Below are 22,511 nucleotides of genomic sequence, written 5' to 3' on the forward strand. Positions count from 1 at the left end.
TGCTCAGACACCTCAGCAACTTCACTAGAGCAGAATCACACAAAACTGACACAAACCCAGGGGACAGGTGCCCCAAAGCTTGGTCAGAGAGATGTTTTATTCACTTATCATCTCATGTCCATCACTGATTGCTCTGGAACTGAGGGGCTTGCTGGGCCATTTCTGATGGCGGTTCAGATTCAGCCGTATTGTTGCAGGTCTGGAGTCACCTACCAGCCAGACCAGATGTGGATGACAGATTTCCTCCCCTGAAGAACAGCAGTGAACTGCATGGGTTTTATGACAGTACAAAGCCTTCCACAGTCCCCACCACCAGTGCCAGCTTTTTACTCCAGAATGCATTTATTAATTGAATTTAAATTACCAGCCGTCAGGTGGGATTTGAACTCCATCACCAGATCATCAGCCCAGCAACTTATGGATACACTCTTACCAGAGCTGCTTATTTCAAGGAGGAGAGACTGGGGTCTGCTGTGGAAGTTTACCAAGTGAGCTTCAGTGTTTGAAAGCAAGACTGCTAAAGACACAGCCACCAACAGAAGGAGTGCAGGTGTATGAGTGACCAGAGTTGGAAGGATGCAACCTTTACTGAAGGTTGTGTGGGAGGTGAAGGTTGCAGAGATGGGGAAGGACACGGTCACAGTATGACTGGAACGTCGGGATGTGAAGTTTTTAAAGTGAGTGAATCCCAGGCTCAGCCCAGACAGAGAAAAGGATTCTCATTGATTCACAGTGCTCAGTGTTACTCATCAATGCCACAGGGGCTCCAAGCAGAGAAAATACTGAACTGTGTCTCTGCTGAGGAACCTGCCTGCTTCTCTCTCTCACAGTAACAAACGCTGCTCAGCCTCACTGTAAATGAATTCGTTACAGTCATTGGAAAGGGATTCAAAACCTTGTTGGCATGTTGCTGTTTTGATTTTATTTTCCACAGTCAAAACTTGCAGCAATATGTGAAACCCTGGGTGTTTCTGTCATTCTGTTTCCTGTAAATACAGCTGTAAAGTACTGATGATCCGTCCTGACCGAAGATAAGCAATAGGAAAGTCTCCAGTAAGATTCTGAGCTTTTCCATTTTCAATCCACAGAATTGTCTGTCTTTATTCAAAATCCTGGCATTGCAGAGATCTGGATCAACAACACCGCTATCCTGAAGTGCACGATTACCTGTACTGATCCGAGCAAGGTCCACATCTCTTGGGAGGTGAGCGGGAAGGACAGAACTAAAGAAGCTGTGACCCGACCAGCGGAGAGGGAAGGGATCCGAAACACAGTGATCAGTGAACTCCGGACCAGTGTGGAGGAGTGGTTCAGTGGGGTGGAGTACGTGTGCTCTGCCCAACAACCTTCTTCACCCTCAGCAGTGTCAGCACGGACAAAAAGTACCAAAGGTGGGCAAGAGATCAAATACTAAATGGCCAACATTAGTTACCTGAGTGAAAGTGTTTTACTAGTCTATTGTTTGTTTGGTCGTCTATTCCAGTGGAGACAAAGGGTCCCGAGGTCAGACTGCTGCCTCCACCACAGGAAGAGACCAAGAATAGGAGCACGGCCACCCTCGAGTGTGTGGTCTCTGGATTCTACCCCGACCGCATCAGCGTCACCTGGGATAAAGGCAGCTCCGTGATCACCTCCAACACCAGCGCTACAGCGACTGCTCTGGAGCAGGGGGGCACTTTTAGTGCCAGCTACTTCCTGACTGTCGGCTTACAGGAGTGGAAGTCAGACTCAGTCTTCAGCTGCACAGTGACACATCCCCCCTCCAACACCCGTATCAAGAAGCAAGTGAAGAACATCCAAGGTAGGGACTGGGACTCACCCCACGATTGAAATTGTTTGCTTTGCACTATAAACTCTGCCAGACAAGGTCAACACTGAAACACGGTGCAGCCCTGTTGTGGTTATGTGAGTGAAATGATAATCTAGAAGCCTGGCCAGAGAAATAATTGCATCTCTGAAAATATTTTCATAATTTGAGGACAATCCAAACCGTTTCACTGGACAGGCACCCTGGAGAGCCCTGAATTTTAAAATATAAAGCAAATGTGCTGGAATATTTTTCAACCGAAACGCTAACTCTGCTCGCTGAAACTCTAGTCAGCTGCATCTGGAGTATTGCATCCAGTTCTGGTTGCCCCATTACAGGAAGGATGTGGAGAGGGCGCAGAAGAGGTTTACCAGGATGCTGTCTGGATTCGAGGGCATGTGCTATAAGGAAAGGTTGTACAAACTTGGTTGTTCTCCCAAGTGTCGGAGGCTGGGGGGAGACCTGATAGAAGTTTATAAGATTATGAGAGGCATAGATAGAGTAGACAGCTGGTATATTTTTGTCGAGGTCGAAATGCCTAGTACCAGATAGAGGGCGTGCATTTAAGGTGAGAGGGGGTAAGTTCTAAGGAAATGTGCAGGGCAGGTTTTATACACGATGAGTGGTGGGTGCCGGGAATGCACGGGCAGGGGTGGTAGTGGAGGCAAATACGATCGAGGTGTTTAAGAGGCTCTTCGACAGGCACATGAATGTACAGAGAATAGAGGGATGTGGACATTGTGTAGGCAGAAGGGATTAGTTTAGTTAGACATTTAATTACTACTTTAATTAGTTCAGCACATCGTGGGCCAAAGGGCCTGTTCCTGTGCTGTGCTGTTCCATGTTCTAATCGAGAATGAAGGCATTTAAGCTTTAGTGAGAAAAACTAAATATTTCTGATGCTTAAATTTTAAAACATAAAGGAAAAGTGCTGGAATAGTTTTCACCTGAAACGTTAGCTGTGTTTCCCTCTCCACAGACACAGCCTGAAATGCTGGGTAATTTCTGTATTTGTTTCAATAACAGTTTAAGTGAAACAGCAAAAATAATGTAAGAGTCAAACTTGTTCATGTCCAATCCTTCAGGCTGTTTAGCCTGTCTGCTCAATAGGGGAGCTTCATTCCTTCACCAATGTAGATAAGTCTCAACTGATCTTGATGGGACCGGCAAAGCATTCACCGGAGCTGAGCAAGAAATGTCGGTCCTGTCAGTGACGCACTCATCCACTGGGAAACGATGAAATAATAATTGTGACGTTTCTCCCAGATGAATGTCCAGATGCCCGCCCCTCAGTCACTTTAAGCAAACCTTCCTTCGAAGAGATCTGGACGAACAGGACGGCAACCATTCTGTGTAAGGTGGTTCACAGTGATTTACAGGGATTCAGGGTAACCTGGCAGGTGGACGGAAGGAGGAGAGAAGATGGGGTGAGGACTCAGGGTCCACACAGTGACAGAGGTGAAGACACGATCACCAGCAGACTGACAGTCCCTGCTGCAGAGTGGGACAGTGGGGCTGAGTACTTGTGTCGGGTGGAAGACAAGAGTTTGCCAACACCGGAGAAGAGATCCATCAAGAAGGACACAGGTACGTGTGGACAGAGTTCGGTGTGAGTCTGATCTTCACAAATGGACAGAGTTATCACCTTCCAGCACTGTGACAGACCGACAGAAAATGTGCAGCAGTGGGTCACTGGTCCCCTCCATCATCCTCAGCCATTCAATATGGTCTTGGCTGATCATCCAAATTCAGTCCCCTGTTCCTGTTTTCTCTCCATATCCTTTGATCCCTCCACCCGAAGAAATATATACAACTCACTCTTGAATATATTTAATGATGAGGCTTCAACTGCTTTCTGTGGGAGAGAATTCCACAGGTTCTCACTCCCTCTCACACCAACACAGCTCAGACTGCCAGCCCTGGTCCTGGATTCCCCCACCATCCCCCAACATTCTTCCTACATCCAGTCTGTCCAATCCTGGTAAGAATTTGACAGGTTTCTATGGGATTCCCTCTCATTCGTCTAAACTCCAGTGAATGCCCAGTACAGTTTGTCAGAGAGTGTGAGGGGCCAAAAAGAAGATTTAACCCCCCTGATTAACCACATCAGTAAAATCCCAAATCCCCACAGCAGCCTCACCCAAAACCACACTGGCTCCTGTGTGGTGAGTTCCTGTGATGGGGTAGAGGGAGAGGGATTTGCACCTTTCTGAGGATGAGGTTGAGACTGGGTCAAGTCAGCGACTGGAAGGGCAGGGAGGTTGAGGCACAGACTGAAGGGGAGATAGAACAGACAGCACAGGATGACACAAGTCCAGGGGCTGAGTTCCACTTTCTGTCGAGTCCCTGTGTTCAGTGGCTCCTGTTGATTAAACTGAATAGACTAACCTCACTGGAAGCCATAAAATGCACCAGATTCAACATTTCCACTCCACAAATCCCAACAATGAGCAGAAAGGGAAAAGCCTTTAGTTTCAGATAAAGTGAAGTCCCTCAAAATGTATACATTGTCCATGTTCATATAAGTGCAGAATGTGTTGCATTGGAAATTATTGAAAGATTCAGTCTAACTGAGCTTCTCTCTGTTTCCCAGGTGGTGTTGTGACTCGTCCTCACATCTACCTCCTCCCCCCTTCATCGGATGAGGTAGAGACAGATCAGACGGTGACCTTGATGTGCCTGATCACCAACTTCTCTCCTGCAGAGATCTACGTGGCCTGGATGGCCAACGACACCCTTCTGAAGACAGGGTTCTTGAACCAGCCAGTGACCAAGGACCCCAGAAACGGCTGGAACACAATGACCAGTCAGTTGAAGGTTTCTCCGGAGGACTGGAATAGCGGCACCACTTTCTCCTGTGTGGTTGGACATGAGTCGATCACAACCAGTCTGTTCCGAAGCATCAATAAATCTCAGAGCAAACCCACCCTGGTCAATCTCTCACTTGTTCTGACTGATAGTTTTAAATCTTGTGTATAAGACCGCATGATTCAATCAATAAAACCCCTGTTTTGTTAATTTTATGATTATTAACTGTCACGGAGGATAGTTTAACTCATTAAAACATGATCAAAATCTGGACCTTTTAAAAATAATTAAGAACAAAATTAGAATCAAGAATCAAATTAAGCTACAAACATGATTCACCACAAATCTCAGAGCTTCTGGGTCCCGTTTCAGACCTTTTTCTGCCCTGTTCAAATGGATTTCAACACTGTTTGGGATTGCACGAGGTATTAAATCTTTGTATGTGTCCATGTACTGATCCAAGTTCAATAAATGTGACTTGAAAATGTTTGGTTTGTGAGTGTCCCTTGTTGGTGTGGGTTTAGGAGGCAGAAAATGAGTAACTTTGGACATGAGGTGTGGTAGGTGATGTACACTCAGGGAGAAATGGGTGTGTTTTGATCAATGGTGTCCCAAACCTTCCCGCATTGGGTGTCCTCACACCATCCCTGGATCTGTTGTCGACTGACGGACAGAGATTGTTTGCGATCATTAGCCAACAACTCCATTATCACTGCGTCATGTGACAGAAGGTGAACGGATTGCACCACGGTCTTTCCGAGTCTAACTGTCACAATGTAGTCCAAGCAAGCTCCCACATAGCAAATCGGATCTGGTCAGATTTTCCGTGCTTAGCTGCTCATTGCATGATAAATATTGGCTAAGAACTCCGAGGAGAACTCTCGTATTCCTCTTCCAGTTGTGTCAGGGGATGACTGAGATATACTTGATAAGCCTCTGCTTAGAGCCTCATCTCAATGACACCACCTCAAATGGTGGATCTGACCTCTGGAGTGTTGGTCTTGATTATGGGTGCAAGGCCCTGGAGAGAAATTCAAACCCACAACCTCTTACCAAGAGGAGACATTGCGAACCACTGAGCCACACATGACATCTGTGTCAAACAAGAGGGATCACTGTCCTCGGTCACCTTGCTGCTGCTCACCAGCTCTGCAAGTGTGAGGCTGAATAAAAGAAATGTCTCAGTGTTGGGAACTGTTCTATTCCAATGGTGCAGTTAAACATTTGTCTCTCAGGACTGTCAGACAGTGACAGAGGCGGGACAGTCTGGGTCTGTATTCCTTGGAGCTTAGAAGAATGAGGGATGCCTTTACTCAAACATACAAGATCGTAAAGGGACATGAGAGGGGAGATGTTGAGATGTTTTCACCAATGAGAGAGTCACAAACAAGGGGACATAGTTACAACATCAGGGGCGAGTCATTTAAAACTGAGGTGTGCAGAAATTTCTTCCCTCAGAGGGGGTGAATCTCTGCAATCCTCAGCCCCAGAGAATGGTGGAGGCCAGATCATTCCATATATTTAAGGTGGAGAAGGATAAACATTTGAATTCAGGGCTTTGGAGAAGTGGCACAGAAGAGGAGTTGAGGCCAGCACAGATCAGCCATGATCACACTGAATGGCAGGGCAGGTTGGAGCTACCTGGTGATCTGCTCCTGCACCCATTTTCTTTTGTTCTTGTGAGACGAGTGGAGACAGAGACGGAGAGAATTGCAAACAGAGACAAAAGATGAAATGGGAAAGAAACAGACAGAGAGAGAAATAGTGTGTGAAAGAATCAAAGAGGGAAGGCAGTAGGACAAGCTGAGAGGCTAAAGCAGGGAGAGACAGAGACAGAGGGAGGCCCTCTAATGATTTACTGGCCTCAGTGCTCCTCCACTGGGACCTCACTCCTCACTGTATCTCCAGAATGTCACTGATACTCTGTGCAGAGTGCAGAATGCTGTTATGTGGTTCACAATCTAAACAGGGTTGTGACGAACATTCTGCTGAAATCCTAATACACTGCTTGTGCTCAAGTGACTGCAGCTGTGACACCAGTTCTGATCCAGTTCACTGAAGGTCCAACACAAGCAGCTTTATTGTTGGGTCAGAGATTAGGTGTTATATTAGGAGGGGTGATTGAGGACACACTTTCCTCCGGCTTTCCTCTTAACATCTCTCCTTGTCATTGATCACACTGAATGTCCGGAGGACTATATCAGCCAGCCTTTATATTGGTGGAGATCTCGGAGTTCCATTGGAGCAGGCATTGTGGAATGTGACTGGAGATCACACATGAAATTTGTGTGGTCCCAATGAGAGGTTAAATGTATGTCAGTGTCACCAATCAAAGAAAATATGAAAAGGTCTGTGTGGTGAGTGTTCCACAATGCAGGTGTGTTTTGGGAGACATTAAACGAGTACCTTGGGACATGAGGTGTGGTAGGTGATGCAGACTCACGAGAAATAGGTGGCTTTGGATCTACGGTGGCCAACGCCTTCCACCAGTGGGTGTCCCCACACCGTGCCTGGATCTGCCATAGACTCATGGACAGAGATTGTTTACAATCATTCATCCACAACTCCATTATCACTGCGTCCTGTGACAGTCAGGGTGACAGAAGGTGAACGGATTGGACCTCGGTCTTTCCGAGTCCACCTGTCACAATGTACATGAAGCAACTCCCACTTAGCCAATGGGAAATGGCCACATCTTGTGTGTTCAGCTGGGTTGGGAATTGGCAGAATGACAGGAGACAGACAGAAGAGACGATGGGTGGGTGATGAACCCAGCAGGATGTGATGGTGAGCAGTATCCTGCAACGATCTTTGTTGACATTATAACTATTAACTGACCTTATTAATGACGTAGATCATGGGATGCAAAGCCATTTCTCTGAGCTTCCAGCAACAGTAAAGCAGGTGCCATTGTAAGAAGTGTGGCAGGAAGGTTTAAAGTGTCAAGGTGCCAATAGATGAAGTGAACGGGACAACTGCAGCAAAGTGAGATCATTGACGGGGGCAGGTCCGAGGGGCCAGGAGGTCTCCTCCAGCTCCTGTTGTCTTCTGCATAAAACAAAATGCTGGAGGAACTCAGCAGGTCAGGCATCATCGGTGGAGGGCACTGGACAGTCGATGTTTCAGGTCAAGACCCATCACCTGGACTGAAAGGTGGAGGGGATGTAGCCAGTATAAAGAGGTGAGGGGAAGGGAGGCAGCAAGAGCTGACAAGTGATAGGGGGATCCAGGTGAGGAGGGGTGACCGGCAGATGGAGGAAGGAAGAGCAGAAGTAGCGACAGAGGCTGGGGGGTGATCGGTGGAGGCGACAAATGGTTGCAGGGAATGGAATCTGATAGGAAAGGAAGATGGAGCAGGGAACCAACCCAGTGAGGTGGGGAGGGCAGGTGGGAACAGGTGGGGCAGGGGACCCAGTGGGAGGAGTGTGTGGGCGATGGGCAGATGGATTGGGTGGAGGGGGGAAAGGAGCAGGGTGATGGGGGCTGGGGGTGTGATGGGTGCAGGAGGAGGGAGAGAAGGGACAGGGGACGAGCAGGTTGCATGGAATTGGAGACGTCAGTGTTTGATGTTCAATACTGAAATCTCCAATTTCAGGTAACCTGATCCTCCTCTGTCCCTTTTCCCTCTCCTCCTGATCTCCCCAGTTCCTGCTAAACCCATCCCAGCCACCCCATCATCCTGTTTCTTCCCCCTCCTCCACCCCTCATCTGCCCATCACCCACACACTCCCCCTACTGTTCCCACCTGCCCTCCCCACCTCCCTCATTTTGTTCCATGTCCCACCTTCCTTTCCCGTCAGATTCCATCATCAACAGCCCTTTGTCACCTCCACCTCTCACCCCCAAGCCTCTGTCGCTATTTCCACTCTTCCTCCTCCATTTGCTGATCAGCCCTCATCACCTGGATCCACCTATCCCTTGCCAGCTCTTGCTGCAACCCTTCCCCTCACCTCAATCTCCCCTCCATCAGACCAGATGAAGGGCTCGACCCAAACCACCGACTGTCCATTACCCTCCACAGATGCTGCCTGACCTGCTGAGTTCCTCCAGCATCTTGATTTTGCTTCAGATTCCAGCCTCTGCAGTCTCTTGTGTCCCTATTTTCTTGTGTTCTTGTTTTCTTATGACCCGCAGATTAGAGTTTGCATCAGGACCAAAACCTATAACAGTTCTATTTTCCTGCCTCCCAATCACTGAATTCAGTCAATGATAGAAATTTGGTATTCTCAAGTTCAGGTCGGTGTTTGGTTAAATTCCACCCTAAGGTTTACAAAATTAAACACTGCTTTCCGATTAGCACTGCAGCACAGGGCTGAACACTTGGCAATCTTCAACTTCAGGGCACTGCTGATTGAACCTAAATTCACAAATCATTGCCCAAACTCTGATCAAACTTTACCAATCTATGACTACAGAACGTTGCTGTGCTCTGTTTCCCCAGTATGTTTGAAAGACATTGGCCACAAACTTGTTCAGACATCAACGGAAAGATATAGAGAACACTGTAAGTTTATTGAAGAAAGGGCCCTGTCAACGGGCCCTCAGCTCAACCTGTAGCCAAAGCAGTTCACTCCTGTTACCTTTGTAGGATTCAGTGTTAACACAAAGGCAGGCACCCTCTCCACAGAAGTCTTGGAGAGTGAGAACAGTCAATGTGGACCAGAGTGAACGTGTGTGTGGATGGTGCACAGAACATGCAGTGAGCTGAGGGGTATCTGAAGTGACGATGGTGCTTTACAAGGCAAGTGACAGTGTAAAATACATGTGAGAATTGATCAAACCTTATGTTCCTCGTCCAACGACGGCATATGCTATGAGGAGAGGTTGGATAACTTGGTTGTTCTCTCTGGAGTGGCGGAGGCTGAGGGGAGATCTTATAGAGGTTCAGAGGATTATGAGAGGCATAGACAAAGTAGACAGTCAGTATCTTCTGCCCAGGGTTGAAATGTCTAATACCAGAGGGCATGTATTTAAGGTGCTAGGGGGTCAGTTCAAAGGAGATGTGCGGGGCAAGGTTTTCACACAGAGAGTGGTGGGTACCTTGAGAAGAAGGTTGTGACAATCTTCAGATAATATTCTACTTCCTGTGTTTTGCGCGGCCATTGCAAATGACCTTTCCTTGCCTGGTGATCAGCAACAAGTTCCTATCAAATAGTTCCTTCGCAAAAATTAAACACACCGAGTACTTCACTGGAACATTGACAGACAAAGCTGTCACCAAGCCAGGGGACAGGTGCTCAATAACCTGGTCAAAGGTATTTGATTCCTTCAAAGCGTTTGGACCTCAGTGGCAAGGCCAGCATTACATGCCCATCCTGAAATGTACTTGAGGTCAGGGCTTGCTGGGCCATTTCTGAGAGCAGTCACAAGTGGGTGTGGAGTCACATATGGACCAGAGCAGGGATGGATGGCAGATTTCCTTCTATCAAAGACGTCAGTGAACCAGTTGGTTTGAACAATGTAGTCATCTTGTTGTCGGTGTTATTGACACTGGATTCATTGCAGAATTGGTTTCACTGAATTTGAATTCTCAGCTGCCTTGTTAGGATGTGAACTCGTGTCTCCAGGACAGTTGCTGAACCAATATGCTACCTTACCACATGTGATTGTTTCAAACAGCAGCTTGAAGGAGAACAGAGGGGATTTACCACTGAGGTTTAGTGAGTGACTTCCAGTGCTTGTGACCGACATTACAGAGAAGGCACAGTCACCGGTCACAGGAGTCCTGTTCACTGAGAGACAACAGCGGGAGGAGTATAATATTCTCTGAATATTCTTGTTTTGTTGGTGGAAGTTACAGACATGGAGAGAGGCAGGGTCATGGAGATTTGAAATTCAACATCAGGATGTACAAACGGGAGGAATCCCAGGCTCAGTCTGAACAGAGATGAGAGACCTCAATGATTCAGCCCGCCCAACGTCACAAATGGATCGACAGTCCCACACAGGCACCCAGACAAGAAGAATTCAGGAAATGTTTTGTTTGGTCAGAAATTGCATCTCTCATTGCATTTCACAGCTCTGAGATCGCATCTTATTGACAGCAAAGCAGCTAAATGTCGCACTGCCATGCAACTATCTTGAAGTGCCACAAAATAAGCTCCCTGATGTTTGATTGTGCTTTCCCAGTCAAAGGTTGTAAGCAGAGAGGAACAAACCACCCTTTAAACAACCCTGAAGTCATTCCAATGTACAGTTTGTACAGAGTGAGATTCAGTGCAAGTCTATGCTGAAGTTGTGAAGCCAGCCGACACCAGAGCTTGTCCGCTTTGTAAGTTTTCTATTTCTCATCTGCAGAATTGTCCGTTTTCATCCAAAATCCCTCCACTGAAGAGATTTGGATCAACAAGACGGCTACTCTGGTGTGCGTAGTTGTGGGTGCCGATCTGAGCCAGGTCCATATCTACTGGCAGGTGAGCGAGAGGGAGAAAATTAAAGGAAATGTGACCAAAAAACTGAGAGAGGAAGGGACCCAAGACACAGTGATCAGCCAACTCCAGACCAGTGTGGAGGAGTGGTCCAGTGGGGTGGAGTACACGTGCTCTGCCCAGCAACCTTCTTCATCCTCAGCAGTGTCAGCGCGGACAAAAAGTACCAAAGGTGGGCAAGGGACCAGCGATTAAATGGCCAACGTTAGTTACCCAGGTAAAACTGTTTTACATTTCCATTGTTTGCTCATCTATTCCAGTGGAGACCAAACGTCCCAAGGTCAAACTGCTGCCTCCACCACACGAAGGGACCAAGAGTAGGAACACGGCCACCCTCGAGTGTGTGGTCTCTGGATTCTACCCGGACCTCATAAACGTCACCTGGGAGAAAGATGGCTCCCTGATCATCTCCAATACCAGTTCTGCACTGACTGCTCTGGAGCAGGGGGGCACTTTCAGTGCCAGCCACTTCCTGACTGTGAGTACAGAGGAGTGGAAGAAAGGCTCAGTCTTCAGCTGTACAGTGTCTCATCCCCCCTCCAACACCAGTGTCAGCCGGGAGGTGAAAAGCATTCAAGGTACGGTGCTGGGATTCACTCCAAAGTTGACATCCTGTGCAAACTAGGGCCAAGCAAGTTCTTCAGTGAAAGACAGGTGTGGCATTGTTGTGCTTGTGTGAGTGAATTAATCACCCAGAGGCTCAGACTAGGAAAATAATTATACTGATTTAGGTGCCTTCACAACTTCAGGATCTTCCAAAACACCTGAATAACCAGGTCACAGAGGATGCCAACACTAAAACTTCATGGTCTCAGAATGGATCAGTTCACTGTTTGGGCAACTGTGCAGCATATCAGATAGACAGCATGTCTGAGAGTGCAGCACTCCCTCAGTAGGAGCATCAGGAATGTTGGCTTTGACTCGAAAATTGTGCTTGTCAGAGATTGCGAGAGGCAGGATCATGGGAGATTTGAATGTCAGCATCAGGATGTTCAAACTGGAGGAATCCCAGTCTCAGTCCGATCAGAGATCAGAGATGAGAGACCTCAATGATTCAGCAGGCCCAATGTCACAAATGGATCAACAGTCCCACACAGGCACCCAGACAAGAATTCAGGAAATGTTTTCTTTGTTTAGAAACTGCATCTCTCATTGCATTTCACTGCTCTGAGATCGCAATTTGTTGACAACTCAGCAACTAAATGTCGCACAGCCTTACAACTATTTGGAGTCCCACGAAATATGTTACCTGATGTTTGAATTTGCTTTCCCAGTCAAAGGTTGTAAGCAGAGAGGAACAACCCACCCTTTAAACAACCCTGATTTCATTCCAATGTACAGTTTGTACAGAGTGAGATTCAGTGCAAGTCTATGTTGACGTTGTGCAGCCAGCTGACACCAGAGCTTGTCCACTTTGTAAGTTTTCTATTTCTCATCTGCAGAATTGTCTGTCTTTATCCAAAATCCCTCCACTGAAGAGATTTGGATCAACAAGACCGCTGCTCTGGTGTGCATGGTTGTGGGTGCTGATCTGAGCCAGGTCCAAATCTACTGGCAGGTGAGCAAGACGGAGAAAATTAAAGGAAATGTGACCAAAAAACTGAGAGAGGAAGGGACCCAAGACACAGTGATCAGCCAACTCCAGACCAGTGTGGAGGAGTGGTCCAGTGGGGTGGAGTACGTGTGCTCTGCCCAACAACCTTCTTCATCCTCAGCAGTGTCAGCGCGGACAAAAAGTACCAAAGGTGGGCAAGAGACCAGTGATTAAATGGCCAACGTTAGTTACCCGGGTAAAACTGTTTTACATTTCCATCGTTTGCTCATCTGTTCCAGTGGAGACAAAAAGTCCCAAGGTCAGACTGCTGCCTCCACCACACGAAGGGACCAAGAGTAGGAACACGGCCACTCTCGAGTGTGTGGTCTCTGGATTCTACCCGGACATCATAAACGTCACCTGGGAGAAAGACGGCTCCCTGATCTCCTCCAACACCAGTGCTACACCGACTGCTCTGGAGCAGGGGGGCACTTTCAGTGCCAGCCACTTCCTAACTGTGAGTACAGAGGAGTGGAAGAAAGACTCAGTCTTCAGCTGTACAGTGTCTCATCCCCCGTCCAACACCAGTGTCAGCCCGGAGGTGAAAAACGTTCAAGGTACGGTGCTGGGATTCACTCCAATGTTGACACACTCTGCCCCTGCCACCAACTCGGGCCAAGCAATTTCGACACTGAATGACAGGTGTGGCATTGTTGTGCTTGTGTCAGTGAATTAATCACCCAGAGGCATTGGGTTCTGAAACAATTAAATTTCCTTCACAGCTTCAGGTTCTTCCAAAACACTAACACAAGGTCTGTCCGTCCATTGTTAAAGGCCCTCAGGGCCTCTGTGTACCATCTCAGATAGATGTGTGAGAGTGCAGCACTCCCTCAGTACCAGCACCAGGAACTGTGACTTCAGTCTGTTCCCAAGCGTCTGATGTGACAGTGCAGGATTTTAATTTTAGATTACAAAGTAAAAACAGGTTAACAGTTCTTTTTGTCAGTAGAAGTGATAATGAAACTGAAAATCACATTAAACCTAACTAGTTCACTGATGTGCTTTTGTGAAGCACACCCACCTTCCTCCCCTGTTTACCCTTATCCTTCAGTCCCACACCAAACTCTTCACTGCCCTCTGATGGACCTGGTGATTCATTCAGTGGAGCAGAGCCAGAAATGCCGGCCTTGTCAGTGAGGGAACGATGAATCAATGTTTGGACACCAGCATCTCAGAAACTTGAAGCAAGTCTGCCTGTCAGCAGAACTGGAGGAACAGGATGATGACCACCTTATGTGAGCAGCTTCTCAGTGATTTCAGGGTCACCCGGGAGATGGACAGAAGTGAAGGAGAGGATGGGTGAAGACTTGGGACTCACGAGGAGCAGGGATAAAGACATCTTCAGATGACGAAAGGTCCTGGGGCAGATTTGGAGAGTGGGGTTGAGTACTTGTGTTTGTACAATTGTTTGCCAACACTGGAGAAGAGGTCCATCAGGAAGTCCCAGGGTAAGTCAGGATGGAGCTTGGTACAAGCCTGTGAGCAATGGGGTGATGTGTCACCATCTGCTGGCAAGTTGTCCAACATTCTGTTGAACTCCTTATGCACAATTTATGCTCAAGTGACTGCAGCCGTGACACCAGTTCTGATCCAATTTGCAGTGTTTCATGTTTTTCACTGAAGATCAAACACAAGCAGCGTTATTGTTGGGTTGGAGATTAGATGTTATTTCCGGAAGGGTGATACTCTGCACATTTTCCTCCTAACATCTCTCTGTGTCGTTTGTCACGCTGAGTGTCTGGAGGACTATATTCAGCAGCCTTTGTATTTATTAGATATTCATTCAAGGAATGTGGGCTTCGCAGGCTGAGCCAGCATTTAATTGCCCATTACTAGTTGCCAAGTTCTCACCAACTTTTACCGATGCACCATAGAGAGCATCCTATCTGGATGTACCACAGCTTGGTACTGCAACTGTTCTGCCCAGCACCGCAAGAAACTGCAGAGAGTTGTGGACACAGTCCAGCGCATCACGGACACCAGCCTCCCCTCCTTGGACTCTGTCTTTACCTCTCGCTGTCTCGGTGTAGCAGCCAGCATAATCAAAGACCCCACCCACCTGGGACATTCTCTCTTCTCTCCTCTTCCATCGGGTGGAAGCTACAGGAACCTGAGGGCACGTACCACCAGGCTCATGAACAGCTTCTACCCCACTGTGATAAGACTATTGAACGGTTCCTTCATACAATGAGATGGACTATGACCTCACGATCTACCTTGAGTCACCTTGCACCTTATTGCACTGCACTTTCTCTGTAGCTGTGACACTTTACTCTTTACTGTTACTGTTTTTACCTGTACTACATCAATGCACTTTGTACTAACTCAACGTAACTGCACTGTGTAATGAATTGACATGGAGGATCGGTTTGTAAGACAAGCTTTTCACTGTACCTCAGTACAAGTGACAATAATCAACCAGTACCAATACCTTGACAAGGTGGTGGTGAGCTGCCTTCTCGAACCACTGCAATACTTGAGGTGTGGGTATCCTTCTGGCTTTCCAGTCTTTTATTACAACTGAATGGCTTATTGGGCCATTTCAGAGGGCAGTTCAGAGTCAACCACATCGCTGTGTGTCTGGAGTCACGTGTTGGCCATTTCTTCCCTGACAGGAGGAAGATTTCCTCTCCTTCTAACAATCGACAATGGTTTTCATAGTCATGCTTTAATTCCAGAATTGGAATTTGAATTTATCGCCATCTGCCATGATGGGATTCAAACTCAGTTCCCCAGGACTTTGCCCCGGGTATCTAGATTGTTAATCCAGTGATAATACCACTGCACCACCCCCTCCCCGATGGAGATTTCCGAGTTCCACTGGAGCAGGCATTGAGGAATGTAACTGGGCACCAGACAGTTGTTAAGTTCCAGCAACCCAGACAGGTGCACAGTACTCAGCCAGGGAGAGAACCAGTGTTAAAGCAGAGGTGCAGAGCACACCTGTGATGCCACCTCAAATGTTATCTCTTTCTCTCTCCGCAATTGTTCTCAGACCTGCTGATCACTTTCCACAATTTCTCTTTTATTTCCAAAAGAGAAAAGCCTATATTTTTAGATGTGGAGAGGTCACTAGTGATATAAAAGTTGCTGAGGTCGGTGTGAGAGCAGAATATTCAAGGTAATCATCAGATGAATAAAAGAGTCTATTCCCAGTCGACTCATTCTCAAGGCTACCCTCCCCACCGGATGAGATGGAGATGTGTCGGCTCACTGGGTTCTCTGCAGCAGGGATTTCCATGGACAGGGTGACCAACAACACCACTGGCCAACCACCAATTGATGGTTGAACTTATAACAGTGTGGTTGACCTCACCATGACTTCAACAATCAAAATTAAGTCCTGTATCATCAACTGAGAATGAAACTATATTCCATGGTCAAATCCATATCAAATATCATTGACCAGCATTTCTGAGATCCTGCATTCCTGTGCAAACTTGTTTGTGTCGGGTCTGATCCTGTTTGAAATCTGTGTGGGCTCCATGAGAAGTTAAATGTGTGTATGTATCAGTGTAACCAATGAAAGTTCAATGAGGAAGATGTGGAAGGGTTTCGGCTGTCAGTGTTCCTTGCCGGTATGTTTGGGCAGACAGTAAATGAGTGACTTGCACAAGGGGTGGGAGGTGTTGCCTGGTTGGGAGGAACAGGTGACCTTGGATCGATGGTTTCCGCTCTGTCTCTCACTGTATACATTTATAAATATTTATGTACAGATGTGTGTGTGTTATAGTTTCCACTGTCCAAAGGATAGAACATTCCTGATCAACCTGAGAGGTCAACGGTTTAAAATATTCAAAGTTAATGGACAGGGAAAAGTATTTTGATCAACTTTGTGAAAGTATTTGGCGACGTCCTTCAGAAAGTGGAGAGATACAGAAAGAAGGGGCAATGGGTAGGCAGTTGTCTTCATGTTATTGGGGTGTTGTTCACCTTCATGAAACATCTGCAGGAAACTAACAGTCTGACTCTCTCTATTGTTTCAGAATCCTGCACAGACTTGACAGGAGAGGAGGGGAAGGAAGAACTGGGAGACTTGGATGGAGATGACAATGTGCTGGCAGTTGCTGCCTTTGCCATTCTGTTCGTTATCAGTTTCCTCTACAGCACCTTCGTCACCGTCGTCAAGGTAACCAAATGACCAACAACAGGGATATCCCATGAAGCCCACACTTTCACCTTGCATTTCTCACCACATTGTGTCCTGACTCTGGGATCCCAACTACAGCACAATCAACAGACGATGCAGTCTGGGGCCCTTCACATCCGCTGGGGCTTTGAACCTTTCCTCTTTACTCCTGTCCTCTGGGCCTTGATACAGCAAAAGGTGACAGAATGTGACTGGGTATCTGGGGCAAGGAAATCAAACAAGAGTTGTATTTAGTGAACAACAGGGGACTCAGGACCCAAAACAGGAGCCCAACGGCGGGATCACTCTGAGGCCACAAGTGGTATCCACACTGTCCTTTAGGGGTGACCTCAGAGGATAATGACAGACCACCTGTCCATGGGGGTCCATCTCCCAGAACGAGGACAGACTGCATGTTATTTGGTTTCCCTGTCCTTACAGGTTATAGTCTGTGCTGCACCTCGGCACACACAATATCTTACTCTCTTGTCTATATTTCAGGTTCAGCAGTGACCATCAGATACACGACCCACATTCAGTCAAGAAATCCCCGTGTGGCTGCTGATGTTTGGAAATGGATTCTGTCTCTCGCTCACTCAGCAATCCCAGGCTACTGCACTGCAACTGCTCATTTCAGGAGATAAACCTCCAAATGCACTGGGGATGCTGGAGGGCAAATAGGGGGACAGAGAGGGGTAGGTGGGAGGGAGGGACAGGAGAGGACGTCACAGTGGGAGCATGTCAGGGTTTGTGACACTGGAGGGAGGGGGATTCAGGAGGGGGAGAGGAAGGCAGGGTTAATGTTTGGGAATGGGGAGCAGGGGATGGCAGTGTGGTCAGTGAAGGAGGAGAGGGGGGTGAGGATGGGGGTGTTGATATTGTGGAGCATGAAGGTGACCTGGGGATGGGGGGTGTGAGGAGGGTGGGCTCGGGGTCTTGCTCTGTCATATTTTGTAAATCAGATGTTGTGGAAATCATTGCCTGTAGCTTATTTTTCAGTTTTCCGCTGGAGTGTATGTCTTAATTTGAAATTAGATCAATTAAAAACAAAGAAAAGGAGGAAATGAAATGATTGGTGATAAGACTGAGGGAAGCCATTCAGCCCATCTTAGTTCTCTCACCACTGCAGCAACCTCACCTGCCTCAAAATCCAACAAGAGGGGAATGCATCCTGGGACACATATCAGAGAGATTTCCAGCCTGTAATGTGTGAGTGTAGCCCCACCCTTACTGCTCATGGTCATAAGGGATTCCCACAGTGGGAATACTGGGGTGATGCACCCCGAGAAAGATATCGAGGAAAACATGGAGACTCATTGGAGGAGCTTCTCAGAAGCCTGTTATACATCCCAGAGCCAGATATTGGTGGAACGTTTCATTATATGTTTCATATTGGTGGAATGTTTACAGTCAGCATGGCTTTGTGAACGGCAGGTCGTGTCTCATGAGCCTAACTGAATTTTTTGAGGATGTGACAAAGCTCATTGATGAAGGTAGAGCAGTAGATGTGGTGTACCTGGATTTTAGTAAGACATTTGATAAGGTTCCTCGGGGAAGGCTCATTCAGAAAGTCAGGAGGCGTGGGATCCAGGGAAACTTGGCTGTGTGGATTCAGAATTAGCTCACACATAGAAGACAGAGGGTGATGGTAGATGGAGCGTATTCTGCCTGGAGGTTGATGACCAGTGGTGTTCCGCAGGGATTTGTTCTGGGACCCATGCTCTTTGTGATTGTTTTTTAAATGACTTGGATGAGGATGTGGAAGGGTGGGTTTGTAAGTTTGCTGATGACACAAAGGTTGGTGGTGTTGTGGATGGTGTAGAAGGTTGCTGTAGGTTACAACAGGACATGGATAGGACGCAGACCTGGGCTGAGAAGTGGCAGATGGAGTTCAACCCAGAAAAGTGGGAAGTGATCCACTTTGGAAGAGCGAATTTGAAGGCAGAATACAAGGTTCATGGCAGGACTCTTAACATTGTGGAGGAACAGAGGGATCTTGGGATCCACATCCATAGATCCCTCAAGCTTGCCATGCAGGTCAATAGGGTGGTTAAGAAGGCATATGGTGCATTGGCCTTCATTAGTCGGGGTATTGAGTTCAAGAGCCACGAGGTAATGTTTCAGCTCTATAGAACTCTGGTTAGACCACACTTGGAGTATTGTGTTCAGTTCTGGTCGTCTCATTAGCGGAAGGATGTGGAAGCTTTGGAGAGGGTGCAGAGGAGATTTTTCCAGGCTGCTGCACGGATTGGACTGTATGTCTTACGAGGATAGGTTGAGTGAGCTGGGGCTTTTCTTTTTGGAGAGGAGGATGAGAGGTGAATTGACAGAGGTGTACAAGATGATAAGAGGTATAGATCGAGTGGACAGTCAGACATTTTCCCATGGCGAAAATGGCTAATACGCGGGGGCATAATTGTTAGGTGATTGGAGGAAGGTATAAGGGGGATGTCAGAGGTAAGTTTTTTTACACACAGAGAGTGGAGGGTGTGTGGAACGCACTGCCAGCAGAGGTTGTGGGGCAGATACATTAGGGACTTTAAGACACTCTTAGCCACATGAATGATAGAAAAATGGAGGACTAAGTGGGAGGGAAGGGTTAGATAGGTATCAGAGCAGGATTATATGTCGGCACAATATCATGGGCTGAAGGGCCTGTACTGTGCTGTAATGTTCGATGTTCTAATGTGTGTCTCAATCCCATATTTAAAGCTATTATCCTGCTCTCCCCACTCCACATCCCATAAAGATGTGGGGAAGGGAACTTCTCCACTGCACTCACAGTCTCACTTCAATGTCTCAGCTGAAAGGCGGCAACTCTCTCCCTCACTTCTACAATGAACAGTCAGCCTGAAGTTTTGTTCTCAGATCACTTAAGAGGGACTTAACTCAACAGAATCAGTGCCCTGGGAACAGAATTCACTGTGGGGACCAAAGTTAACCTCTTTGGTCTTCCCAATATTGAGATGAAGAAAAGTCTGTGCGTCCTGCAGGGTCCCAAATCAGAGGCAATGGAGGGGTTGGTACAAGTGCAGGTGACACAGAGCTGGATGTAGACCATGAACATGTTTTAATGTGATGTCAGCAAGAGAGAACATCATGAGAAAATATGCCAGTGCAGGAAAATACACCCAACACTGGGGTAAAACACACCAAGAGTAGAATACATGGACAGGTACTAGGTTAATGCAAACCAAGAATAGAATAGGATACAACAGATATTTGGGTGAGACACACCAGCACCTGATACGAGCAGAGTAAGTCAAAGGGACAGACATTGGGGAAAGGCACCCAGGACCAGACATTGGAGGAGTACACCCCAGGAATTAACATTGGGGAAAACTCTGAAGGTCCAGACAGTGGGAAATAGCCCCAGAACCAGATGTTATGGTTAATTCTCACTCTCATGCATGAGGGAACACTGCAGAGCTCGGGAATATGTGATCAGTCTTAGGGAAGGTTCTGATTCCCATGTATGAGAAGCAAGTTATATGAGAAACACAGTTATTTGGGAGAACCCCAGGATCAGATTCCCAAACCCACCTCTGAGGGAATGCCCCAAGATCAGACATTTGGGAAAACATACCTGGATCAGATTTGAGAGACTGCACCCAAAATTACATAGTTGGGGAGATTCCCAGTGCCAATAGCCCAGAATGCGGAGCAGGTAGTGAGGAACATGGCCCTGGTTCATATACTGGGGGAATATATCGTAGGAACCAGTGATGGGTGAATATGACTTGGGACCGGATCTTGGGGAGATTACCTGTCCCATGTAGAAGCAGGCCTGACCGGTACAATTTTTTGCAGACTGATTCCCAATGCCATATCTGAGGGAATTCTACCCACATCCAGTTGTACAAAGGAAACAACTTGTCAATAGAATTTGCTTGGAAAGAAATCAATACAATATCATGACATAACAATCAAAAAATAACATATTGTGAATCAGTCATGAAGCATTATAACATTGAATTCATTACATTGCAGTTTAGTTAAAACTCACACCCAATCCTGTGGGATCCATCTATAAAAACAATCTAGTGGTGGATCAGTCATAACACAACATGACAGTGGGTGACATTTAGTTATTCATTCATGGGATGTGGATCAGACCAGCATTTCTTTCCCATCCCCAACTGCTCTTGAACCAGGTGGATTACTGGGCCATTTCACAGTGCAGTTAAGGATCAGCTACATTACTGTGGGCCTGGACTCACGTACAGGCCAGACCAGGTAAAGTCACCAGATTTCCTTCCCTCTGTCAGTCATGTGTTTGGACACCAACTACTGACACAGGCCTTTAATTCCACAGACTTCATGAACTGACTTTAAACTCCCCAGCTGCTGTGCTGCTGTGATTTGAACTCACATATCCAGATCATGAACCAAGCTTCTCACTTCCATCCAGCAACTTAAACATTGTCCCAGTGTATCCCTACTGAATCATGAGACAGGGAGGCCAACAACACAGTCCAGTGTTTATATACAGCAAAGAATACCCATCCCACTCACATTGTCTGCCATTCAATCTCCTTCCTTGTGCTCCATCTTTCTCTCTCCTGCTCCGTACACTCAGCTTCCTTCTGATTCCTCTGCCTTCCACTTCATGACACACTTCTCCCTTCTGTACCATTATTCCTTTCTCCTGCTTGATAACACATCTCTCCCCTATGGACTCTCTCTCTCTCTCTCTCTCTCTCTCGCGACACCATGACAACTTCCTTCCATCTTTCACAGCAGCGTGGTGACAGCAGCCAACAAACAACGTGTGTCGCTCAGCAACCAGTCTCCCTCCCACCCTCCTGTTTCAGCCATCTCCAAACCCAGGATGTACAATAAATGAGGACCTTACCTTGCCACTGGCCTCTGCTCCCCTCCAGAAATGTCGGCTTCCCACACTGGCCTGCCATCTCCTTCTTTCCCTCCGTGAGTAAGTGCTTCCAGTCCTCCAGTATATTTTACACACTTCACTGCTCACAGATAACGGCTTTGACTTCTGCTTCCTGTTTGTGTCTCTGCTTCTCTCCTCTCAGCCAATGGCTCAGACAGTCTGTTTGTACAAAGTGCAGCCAACTGGTCAGAGGCAGCTTCTGACCCTGTGCCCTGTGGGGTGGGAGGGAGAAAGGAGGCAGCAAATTGAAGGGTTTGAAAAGTCTGGAAAGGAGGTTGGAGAAGGTGGGAGGAGAGAGAGAGGACAGGTAGGGAGAAAAGCAAGGAAGGGCATTTGAGGGGAGGGGAAAGGGGAGGGGAAGGAGGGAGGGAGCACGGAGTGAGCGCGAGAGAAGGGGAAAGGAAGGAGTGTTGCAGGATGAGTCTCTGCCACCCCAAAGGCCGAGGTACCGACCCAATATCTGAATCCTGGCCACACTCCCCACCACCTGCTCTGCACTCTGTGTTATGGGCACTGGGAACCTCCCCCGTATGTGAGCATGTGTCTCTAAAACCTGATCCAGGTATACAAAGACTGAAGCAGGGGCATTCTCTCAGAGATGGGACTGAGAATTGTCCCATAGAACCATAGAACAGTACAGCACAGTACAGGCCCTTTGGCCCACCGTGCTGTGCCTCCCTTCAAACCACACCTAATCCTATCTAACCCCTTCCTCTCACATATCCCTCTATCTTCAATTTCTCCATATGCTTCTCTAACAATATCTTGAACTTGACCAACGTATCAGCCTCCACCAACCACCCCAGGCAGCGCATTCCATGCACCAACCACAGAGATGCAGCTGGTCAGGA

The 22,511-nt window shown here is 47.4% G+C and overlaps 1 protein-coding gene across 1 annotated transcript in view; it reads left to right on the forward strand.

Annotated features, from left to right (window-relative positions):
- Positions 1 to 22,511, forward strand: part of LOC127576521 (titin-like) — a 380,637-nt gene that overhangs the window by 18,358 nt on the left and 339,768 nt on the right. Inside the window, exons 10-11 of the mRNA XM_052026998.1 lie at positions 1,089 to 1,391; positions 12,877 to 12,896. Coding sequence (XP_051882958.1) covers positions 1,089 to 1,391; positions 12,877 to 12,896 — 323 coding nt within the window. The remainder of the gene's footprint in view (positions 1 to 1,088; positions 1,392 to 12,876; positions 12,897 to 22,511) is intronic.

The sequence above is a fragment of the Pristis pectinata genome, chromosome 12 (genome assembly GCF_009764475.1).
Source record: "Pristis pectinata isolate sPriPec2 chromosome 12, sPriPec2.1.pri, whole genome shotgun sequence".
Classification (NCBI taxonomy): domain Eukaryota; kingdom Metazoa; phylum Chordata; class Chondrichthyes; order Rhinopristiformes; family Pristidae; genus Pristis; species Pristis pectinata.